Source organism: Condylura cristata, unplaced genomic scaffold (genome assembly GCF_000260355.1).
Source record: "Condylura cristata isolate star-nosed mole 26May11 unplaced genomic scaffold, ConCri1.0 scaffold00029, whole genome shotgun sequence".
Taxonomy (NCBI): Eukaryota; Metazoa; Chordata; class Mammalia; order Eulipotyphla; family Talpidae; genus Condylura; species Condylura cristata.
Genome location: NW_004567130.1, coordinates 26,120,338 through 26,131,179, shown reverse-complemented (window position 1 = coordinate 26,131,179; position 10,842 = coordinate 26,120,338). Strand labels below are relative to the sequence as shown.

Below are 10,842 nucleotides of genomic sequence, written 5' to 3'. Positions count from 1 at the left end.
GGCAGCTACTCCAGCATGAATTTGATCCTGGGCCACATGTGCACCCACATGGTGCAGCAGACCCGCTGCTCCCCTCAGCAGTGTGTTTCAGTCAGTCTGCCTGTTCTGCTTCCCACTCTGCCTCCGGTGAATCCTTCACCCCCTCCCCCACCTCTGGCATACACCCCAATTCTTGCATTGATAAATAAAATATATCTTTAAAAATAAATAAAAGAAAAGCTTAAGTAACACTTCCACATTGACTAAGAAGTTCCTTCAGTGGACATTTACTGAGGACTTCTGTCTGTCAGCCTTGGTGCTAGGAGCACAGTGTTGAACAAACTCCCTCCCCTGGCGAGCGTAGCTTCATGTGACATACACTCTCCCGCTGGCCTTTCTCGACAAGCCCTGTCTCCATACTCTTCACTCTGCCTCACTTGTGTTGCTGCTCATTCTCAAAGAGGTCCTGAATGTTGATGCTTACGTCTGGGTCTAGAAGCTCTCGGAAATCAGACTTGTCCGTTGTCTGTCTTTTCCTCCTGTCAGGAGCCTTCTCAAGTCTCATCTCCCAACAGTTCTACCCCATTCTCCTGTCTCTGCAGCACTGTTTGCTCATCCCTGAAGCCTGGCAGCATGCGTCTCGTGACATCCAGCATGCGCCAGACTCTGGGGGGCATGCAGAGATCACTTGTAAAGAGCCCGCAGTCCAGTCAGGGAGATAGGCAGATCACAGGTGCTGTGCTGAGGCTCCTGAGAAGGGGCACAGGACCCAAGGCCAGGGAGGACAGGGACTGCTTCCTGGAAGGGAGGTGGGTGGGTGAGCTGATTCCCTTTACACTTTGATTTAAAAACCACGTGGTTCTTGGACCCTCCCTGCAGCAGGAGTTGGATCCCTGGCCAGGAAAGTGACTCACATGGCACGGCAGACCTCTCCTGAACCACCCGTTGTGTATTTCAGTACATCACCTGTTCTGCTCCCCACTCGGGCTCTGGTGAATTCTCTCACACACCCCTCCCCTCTACCTCTGGCCTGTTCCCCAGTTCTTGTAGGCATAATTTTGAAAAAATCTTTATGTACAATAATAATAGCCATGTGGTCCTTCTGAAAGCTTAAACAGGAAAATAAGGTCTTTTTAAAATGCATGTTCCTCTGACTGTCCCTGGCTAGACTGGAAGCCTCGAGACGACAGTTGTGTAAGTTTTCATCTGTGTTCCCTTGGTTTGTTGAGTAGAGTGGCACCAAGGTATAATGTACATTCTGAGCGTTAGTCTTTTGTGAATCATTAAAATCCAGTGAGATTACAGTGACTTATGTTTGGTGTTTGTTCTCTTTGTTTCCAGTACTCGTACTTACTAACAAGCCAGCTGGAGTCTCAGAGAATCTACTGGGAAAACAAGATAGTGCGGATAGAGAAGGACACAGCAGAGGAGGTAAGCTCAGGGTCTGGCGAGGCTATGCTGGCCCCGGGCAGGGCAGTCTGGTGGGGGAGGGGCGGAACCCGAGAGGCAGTGGTGCCCAAGCAACCTCCTGCAGGTAGGCTGTCTGTTTTGCCTGTAAAATGGAACCTCTGTTCTATGTCAGTTATATCTCAAGCTGACAGAATAGGGAGCAAACAGAAAACAAAAAGAAGAATCAATTGGCTCCCTGTTAAGCACAGTTCTCGATCAGGATTCCAGAGACAAGTGGTAAATACTGATGTGGTCATTAACTACAGGCTTAGCCCCTGAAGACAGTGTCAGGGAACAAGAAATTCGAGAGCATCATGAGAATAAAATTAGTCAAAAAGAGGAAAAGGAAGAGAAAATGTAATCAACTAAGCATGATTTAAGAAGATGAGGGGGCAGACATTTATTATAGCTAGGATTCGTATGTCAAGAAGAATGTGTTAAAAGTTGATTACATGGGCCCTCCCTGGTGGAGCAGTGGCTTAGGACCAGCATTGCAAGCGAGCAGCAGCTGCTTCAGGGCAAGTTTGATCCCCATCCCCCGCCCCCCCCCAGGTCACCCATGTGGCAACCCATGTGGCACAGCAGACCTCTCCTGACCCGCCCGCTGCTCCCTCAGCAGAGTATGTCGACGATCTGCCTGTTCTGCTCCCCACTCTGTCTCTGGTGAAGCCTCTCACCGCCCCTGCACCTCTGGCCTGAACCCCAGTTCTGTATGCACAAATAAATCTTAAAAATAAATTGATTATGTGCTGAACTCTAGACCTACTAAGTTAAGGTTAAGGGAAAAGTAGAAATGAAATACTTGGCAAGTACCCTAAAAAAGGAAAAAAGAAAGCTTAGATTTAAAAGTTTGGGTATTTGGGCATTTGGGGTGGGGAGGGGACTTGTTTTTATTTACTTCATCGGGTTTTTCGTGTCTTACGCGATTTCATAAAAACTTGAAGTATGTATGTGAGTGTAATTTGAGTCAGCCAGTTGGTTTGCGTTGGGAACAGCTGCCTGGGGAGCTGAACGTGGGCTTCAGAGGCGCAAAATGGTGCTTTGAAATTAGTGGGAATAAAGCTGCGCAGAGATACTGGAGCTTCAGTGGGCACCGCAGGCCTTGTTGTGGTAGGAGCCGTGGGCTTCAAATTGTGACAGTCATCCTTTAGAGAAGATGCCACTCACTGCTCCAACAGGTAAAAGAGACGAGTGGTGCTTTGGTGGCAACTCAGGGGAGGCCTAGACTCCTTGGCTTAACTTTCCCTGTCTCCAGCACAAGCACCCCTGAGAGTTCCCAAGGATGGGGCTTGAGCATCAGTGAGCACTTAAGTGCTCGTAGCTCTGCTCTAGAAACTATTTTCAGGACCCTCAGACAGGGTTCATAATTCATTGATTCCCTTAGAATGTTAAATGAAGACCCTACATTTTTTGAAATGGTCATTTAGTGACCAATAACTGGACCCACAGAGCTGGGCTTGGGACTGACTTCTGAGGACTCTCATATTACCCTGGGGCTCAGCAGGCAGTGCCAAGCTCTTGCTTTATGCCAGGCCCACAGGCCCCAGTTTCTGCACATGCCTACAAATGAGAAGTCAGGCTTTTAAATGCAGGCTTAACACCCACTTTTAAATGATCTCTAGTTAAAAATTCTTGGCGAGGTTCTCACAAGAATCTTACAAGCCGTGGAAATGTCTTTCTAGAAGCTCTCAAGGTCCATGGACACTTGGGTTCTGAGCAAGGCTCAATTGGAAGACGTGGGAAGATGAGCCCCAGTGGCTCTCAGAAGCGTGTGTCCCCGGCCGCTCAGTGCTGAGCCAAGGAGGCGGGGAGGAGGCCTGGCAGGAGCCCTGTGCTGCTTCCCCGGGCCTCCCTATGGGCTGCACCAGTGTGGCCATGAGAAGTACTTTGCGCAGGCCTGAGCAAAGCTCAGCATTCTCCCTGCCTGTTCAGGTTCTCTAAGATTGACTCCATTCCCCAGCCCACGACCATTGAGAGCAAGTCAGGGGAAACTGAAAACTGAATGAAGCTTGGGTTTGCTTTTTGGTGAGCTGAGATAGTGCAAGAAGCACAGCCTAAAGTGATGAACTTGAAGGACTTGGAAATTATAAATGATGTTATATGTTTTGTTTTGTTTATAAGATTGATTTATTTGTGCATTTCAAGAGCTGGGGTACCGGCCAGAGGTGCCAGGGTTGGGGGTGGGGGGCGGTAGGGGTGAGAGGATTCACCAGACACAGAGTAGGGAGCAGAACAGGAGGATCTGCTGCAACACACTGCGGAGGGGCGCAGTCGGTGAGAAAGAGATCGGCTGCACCATGTGGGTCAGCTTCCTGGCCTTGGCTCACACTCAGGCTGCAGTGGCTGGTGATAGCTTGATAGCTCTGAGACTTTAACCCCTGTTCCACGAGGCAGGCCTTACAAAGTTAATTTCTACAGAGCGGTTAAACGTTTATTTAAAACAAAACAAAACACAACAGTGCTGTTGTAGACCTGCTAGGCAGGCCGTGCAGCCAGTGTTCTTGGATGAAAGCTACCCCATTCACTGTGGGTCTCCATCAAGAGTGGAGAGTTCAGATCTTGCCCAGAGGTCATTTTTTCCTTTCTGTAGCTTTGACCTACAGTGTAGTGTGCAGAGTGTTTAAAAGTTGACTTTGGGCCCAGATTTGAGGTCCTGGATCCACCACTCTCGGATTAGGTCACCTTGGACATATTGCCTCACTTTTCTCAAATCCTCCATGTTTGTAAAAAGTTTAAATACATCTAAGTCATAGGCTTACTGTGAGAAACAAACAAAATACTGCTCATAAAACACCTGGCTAGAGGATTTAGATTCTCAGATACTTTCAATTCCCGTTACTAACTATGGCGTCAGGATCCCCCCAGCCTTACCCTTCCCTCGCCACCTCATCATCTGGGTCCTTAGACCAGGAGAGGCATTTGCCGGACCTGTAGATCTTCACACCTGAGTGAAGCCAGTGTGTGAAGAGACTTGTGGCTGGGATTGTTGCCGTCTCACACATAATACACCAGAACTTCATAATTATCTGAAGCTTTTAAGATACTGTGGTATGAACTAGTCATACACACACACACTCAGCAGGGGAACGATGGAGAATTGAATGAAGAATGGGGACCCTGGTCTGGCCTCTGACCTTCCAGCTGCTTCTCTGCTGCCAGAAGCTTGTTCTCTACCTCTGAGCAGTTTCTGGTGCCACGTGCAGCAACTGCTGACCCCTGTTCACCCTGGTATAGAGAAAAAGTAAGAAAGAAAGGATGGCTCAGAGTTTTTGTTCGTGTTATAGAAGTGCTCTCAAGCCAGTGTCTTACCTTTTCTAAGTTCTGGTTTTCAACACAGGTAATTGAAAACAAAAAATTGTGACGTCAGTCCCACAGGCCACAAGAATTTGTCTTTGTGAGTGATACTGAGCTCTGCTTGCTCTTGCAGATTAATAACATGAAGACCAAATTTAAAGAAACAATTGAGAAATGTGACAATCTGGAGCACAGACTAAACGATCTCCTTAAAGAAAAGCAGTCTGTGGAAAGAAAGTAGGTATAGCTGGTCTGTTCTTTAAATTAGCTATTTTACTGTAACAGCTCCCTTAAGCAACTAATTTCCTTCATGCCTGTGGAAGCACATGCATTTCAGGTGTGTCCACCACCAGGTTTTCAGGGGTCTCTGTCCATTCAAAGCAAGCTTGCTGCGACTTCTTTTTTGTTAGAAAACAGGTTTGTGGCAGATGGGCGCCACGCCGGGTGCGGGGGCTCTCCTCGCATCTTTGCTCCGGTCTGTGCTAAGCACTTCCACTTTTGCTCTCCAAAGCGTCTTCCTTCTGCCCACAGTTGTAACTTCTCTGTGGTGTCTGGGCTGAGGATGGCATATATCTGACTTGAACAGGAATTAAAGGCCAAAGATGTTGAGGACAGAGCAAAAATCCCATGAGCCACGTGGCAAGAACAGATGTTACTACTGTTATTTGGGAATGTGGTTGCTACTGGTTGAAAAATTAACTTTCTGATTTAAAATCATTGAATTTTAACCTCTAGACAAATGCCTAACATAAATTTAAGGGGTATACTTGTTCCTTTAAAAAAAAAAATTTAAACCCTTTTAGAATAAGTATTCATACAAATGTTGCAAAATAGTATACAAAGAATTCCCTTAAGCCCTTCACCTGCATTCCCTAACTGCATATGATAGGGTTTTTTTTTTTTTTTAAATAGAATCTGTGTAAATATGTGTTAAAATACATATATAACATAAAATGTCCCAATTTAATCACTTTTTAAGTGAATAATTTAGTGGCTATAAGTGCATTCAGTATGCACAGTTACCACCACTCACTGCTTTCAGAATTTTTCAGTACTCAGCACAGAAACGCTTCACCAAAGTTTCTCTTAACTGTTGTAAAAACAACACAGCAACATTGACACAAAACCTAAAACTTCTCCTTTACGTGCAGCACCTCACACATTGAATTGTATTGTATTGGAGAATTAAAACTGGAAATTGCCTTTCACCCCCCGCAACCCTGCTACCTGGACAGCACCATGAAATGTGTATCCTTAAGGCTTTTGCTTGCCCCGTAACATCTCACATACACGTTCTTTCTTCCTTACAAAACTAGAACAATACTATTTGGTAAAATATTCTGTTTTGAGGATTTTTGTCCATATTGACACATCTAGATCAATCCTGATATTTGTTGGCCACTATTTTCTAGAATGAAGGGCCCATCACGGTTTTGACCAGGTCCCTGTTGACGGACTTTTTCTGGCCTTGTCTTGACTACTGTGAACAACACCGCGAGGAGCGTCTGTCTCTGGTGTCCATCAGCACAGTGTTGAGGAGGCCTGTTGTGTAGGATCCATTCCTGGAGGGGAAGAGCCATGTCCTGGGGCTTGTGAGGTTCTTCTTTCGTAGATGTTGAGTTGACTTCTGCGAAGTCCGTTCTGACTCACGCTCCAGTGCCAACGTGTGAGGTCGCCTCTTCCCACAGCCCAGCTCTTTGACATTCTGATACGGAAAAATGGTATCTCCAAGGTGTTTAAATTTGTAATTCTTCACTTATGAGTGAGATTGAGCCTCAAGAATGGGGCACTCCCTATTCTTGAAAACCCTTCTCTAGCAAATGCAGCAAGGTCAGAATGCTTGACTCTCCAAGAATGTCACTTTTCCTCATAACTTCCTTATCATAGGCATCATCTCTCAGCCACCTATTTCACCACTGGCTGCTAAACAGAGCAGCATTAGAAATTTCACCACAAATGACAAAATAGTTTCTGTTGGTGAAAATTTCCAATGCTTAAAAAAATTGTCTTAAAATGACACTTGGGTTAACCAGAGCAAAATCCCTGCTTGGTGTAGGGGTTTCCTCACCAGCCCCCTCACCATGGAAGGGAGCAGTCCACCCTAACTGGATGCTGAACCAGAATGGCTCTTCGGTTCAATCCCAGAGCAAAAAGGGGACTGTCAGCAAAAGAAAAAAACACGCATTTGTCTTTCTTTGTTCCCGAAAGGTGCACTCAGCTAAACACGAAAGTGGCCAAACTCACCACAGAGCTCAAAGAGGAGCAGGAAATGAACAAATGTTTGCGTGCCAACCAAGTCCTGCTGCAGAATAAGCTGAAGGAGGAAGAGAGGGTGTTGAAGGAGACCTGCGACCAAAAGGACCTGCAGATCACCGAGATCCAGGAGCAGCTGCGAGACGTCATGTTCTACCTGGAGGCACAGCAGAAGATCAACCACCTGCCGGCTGAGGCCCGGCAGGAAATCCAGGAGGGACAGATCAACATCGCCATGGCCTCAGCCTCCAGCCCCCCTCCTTCTGGCAGCAGTGGGAAGCTGCCCTCCAGGAAGGGCCGCAGCAAGAGGGGCAAGTGACCTTCAGAGAAATGGATATCCTTGAGACTCTTCCCCGGCACGGTGAGGGTGTGCTAGGGCCTTCAGCTAAATGTGAGGGTGGACCCCGAATAAGCACAAGCAAGGATCAAGCCGCAGGTGTTTGGTGTGTGTTTCATTTGCCAGTGTGTGCTGTGACCGGGGCGGGGGCGCTGACTAGGGAGCTGAGGGGGTGGACCATCGTGGAAAGGTGGCTGCTTTTTTTCAGCTGTAATGTTCACTAACTCAGACATTCTGACGACCATTTTGCCTTCCTACTTGACAGACGCCCCAACTCTGCTGTGCATTTTTCCTCTGTATTTATTGAGTTGGCATATTTGACCTTCAGTGCTGGGTCCATTTAAGACATTGAAATTTTTTTTGGCAACTTCGAAGGTAACGTGACCTCGTCCAGAAGCACCACGCCTCCCCGAGCTTATAGCGGCTGCTTTAAAGAGAGGTTCCCGTAGGCTACTGAGGTTTTATGAAATGTCCTTAGCACTAGTCTCATCATTACCTCCCTTCCACCACCACCCCCAGGGGAACTGAAGAATTGGTTGAATGTTTCATGAAAAGAGGCGCTGGCCTCTCACCAGCAGCCGTTTCTTCTTACTCTGGAATCAGCCAGGAAAAGCAAACAGCCAGTAGACCCAGTGTAGGAAAATGGTGGTGTTCCCGTTGCTTATTTTTGATGGCTCCATACTCCATTATGAATCTCCTATGAGGAGGAGGCTTAGTAGTAGCCCCAAGACTCAAATCTCAGCGGATTTCCTCACACGAGCAAGAATAAGCAGGCACACTTGCAAGCCGTGTGAAAATGTGGACGGAGGTCTCCGCCTGGCTGATTGTGTATTTTGCTGGGATCAGTATTTTCTGAATGTTTACAAAAGACTGGGCGGCATGTTCAGGTTGCGGCTAGAGGGAGCTTGAGCACATTTTCAGTTATGCTTGCAAGATAGAACCAAAGGCTGTTTCTCAATCTGAAAATCAGAATTTTAACAGAGCCCCTTTACAGCAGTCTGCAGTGCTTGTTGAGGGTCAACAGAGGGTTTGTGTACTTTCTTGGGAAACCGAAGCATCCAACAATTTGTCATACTCAGTGACTGAGCAAGAGGAATGTAAGCCCTGTGTTGTAATTTAGTTTCCAAAAGACGTAGTTGGATGGTTAAGGGACATGCTGTAAAATGAGGGGCTTGGGCTTGTTTTTTCCTTCTTATAACTAGCCAAAGTTTTCAACTTATTACACTTTCAGAAGTGTTTTATAGCCTTTGGTTCGGCCTCATCCCCTTTGACCTGACGTCTTTCTTGTTACCTGTTAGCACACCGGCTGTATCGCTAACCACCATCTATTGTGGGATGTGCTGCAGCATTTCCCAAAGAACCTTACCTGTAACTTTGCAAAATGAATGTACTCAGACATTCTCAGTTTTTACGTAGGCAAACCAACTCTCCTAAGTCCCCCTTGGACTTACATATATATATATGCGCGCACACAGATATCTTAAAGCAAGAGTGGGAATGTAAAGCGTAACTTAATTCTCTTTCCTATAGAGATTCTATTTTATTTAAAATCTATTTTTACACTAGTTAGAATCTTGCTTTTTTGGCCAAGCACTTGTTTTGCATGTCTGACCTTGCAGAAGCTGGGGTGGATCATCGCAGCATACTAATTAAGAGAATTGGAAGTAGTTTGCAAAGCTTACTTGATCCTCATTTCTCAATGATCACCTCCATCAAGCAGCCCTACCACCAGCTGGGAGAACAGAGATTTTCAGTCTAGGTGGGAGAAATATTCTGACAGGCTGTGCTCATAGGAATGAGCAACTAGGCAAATATTTCCAAACTACTTGAAGGCTTACGAAATTGTTCCAAGAAAAAAAGAAAACGTATCGAGATCTATAAAGAAAAAAATTTTTTAATGGTCAGAGTCCTGGTTGAATTTGACAAAATTATATAAGATAGAAACTGTTAGTGTTTTCTTGGTTGGAAATGAACCACTTAACATATCCATACTACCTTGAACACCTTGAACATTGAAACTGCATTAAAATAACCAAACTTCGAAATGATCTTGTGCCTGGTGTGAAATTTGTGTCTCTCTGATTTACATTTGCTTGGGAAGCTGATTTAAACCATCTAAGAAAGTGGTCTGGATTTTAAAAATAGCATGAAGAGTCAACCCTACAGCAAGTTAGTGAGCAGCCAGAATGTGTGTCTCTCTGCCCCTTTGTTCCAGCTGCCCACACTAATAAAATCACCAAACCAGAGACAAACTAGGGAAACCTAATTTGGTGGGTCTGCGTAGAAGACCCGGCACACAACTCTTGCAAACTGAAAGCAAGCGACCAGTATATACACCTGGGACCTCTTTTCTCAGGCACCAAGATGGTTTCATTGCTGTCAACTGTCACAAATGGGACTTGTTAGGATTCGCTGGGTAACACCAAGCACAGAAGCAGCTACGCCTCCCTGCTGGCATGGTGAAGTTGTCCTCATCGAAAGAGCTGAGAAACTGATTGAAACAGCCAGCCAGTAGAGTGTGGAGAATTTGGCAAGTCACGAATGAACAACCTTCTGTCATCTCTTGGAAACCCCTCCCCCACTGCAGTCCGGATACGCAAGCTACAAATACTCCCCTGGAGACTTGGCTGCTGCGACCGCTGCCACATTGCTTGGGCTGGTGGCAAATTTTGGCTGGTGTGAAGTCCACGGGCTGATGGGAGAAAAGGAAAATCACTCTCTCAGTATTTGAGGAAAGCTATTTTGTTTTCTCCAGGATCATGCTGTATTCATTGTCGCAGTGATTCTGCTGCACTGCTTTTCACTTGGCAGCAGAAGGGAAAATTTTCAGGAGTCTAAGATCCAGCTCCCAACTCCTTAATGACACTTGGAGACATCAAAACCACCAGGCCTGGCCATTCCCTTAAACCAGCCTAGGAAGCCACCAGTATTCTCTGGTCTCTGTTGCTGGCCAGTCTTCTTTCCTGTGACTGTCCCTGCACGTCAGTCCTAACGTATCTGCATAGTGGACACAGCAACAGATGCAGCACTGAAAGTTAAAATGTTTAAATGACAGCAGAAAATGAAAGAGAAATAGGGTAACAAGACTGTCGTCAGGAGCTCTGTTTTGCCCTGGAGCCAAGGCTGGTGAATGTGTCACTGCAGTGAAGTGTTTTCCTCTCACGCAAACAAGCACATTCTTTGCATTGGTGCATTGGGGACTTCAGGAAGTTAGAAGAATTTTTTTGTTCTGTTGTTTTTTTTTGTTTTTGTTTTTGATTTTTTTTGTACTTTTGGGAGGATGGGGAGAGGTGGGGCCCTCTGTCAGACCCTCTTGATTTTATAATAGCTATTGTTACCATTTATCTCTAAATAACAATCCTTCTTACCTGACCCCTGAAACACTCACTGTGACAGTAGGCTCAGTCAGACATTGTGAAAGCTGTCCTTCCTGAAGCCAAAACTATTTCCGACTCTTCTTGGCTCATAGACTTTTCATGAACGTTGAACAGTGTCTTGCTGTGATTCTGGAAGCTTAGAGAGCATGAAAG

The 10,842-nt window shown here is 46.0% G+C and overlaps 1 protein-coding gene across 4 annotated transcripts in view; it reads left to right on the top strand.

Moving 5' to 3' along the window:
• The window catches only part of BRAP (BRCA1 associated protein), a 26,199-nt gene extending 16,842 nt beyond the window's left edge, over positions 1–9,357 (top strand). For all 4 annotated transcript variants that reach the window (XM_012731110.1, XM_012731112.1, XM_012731111.1 and 1 more), the window contains 3 exons: positions 1,321–1,410; positions 4,856–4,959; positions 6,931–9,357. In XM_012731110.1, the coding sequence (XP_012586564.1) occupies positions 1,321–1,410; positions 4,856–4,959; positions 6,931–7,294 (558 nt within the window). In that variant the 3' untranslated portion in view covers positions 7,295–9,357. The remainder of the gene's footprint in view (positions 1–1,320; positions 1,411–4,855; positions 4,960–6,930) is intronic.
• Positions 9,358–10,842: the final 1,485 nt, after the last annotated feature.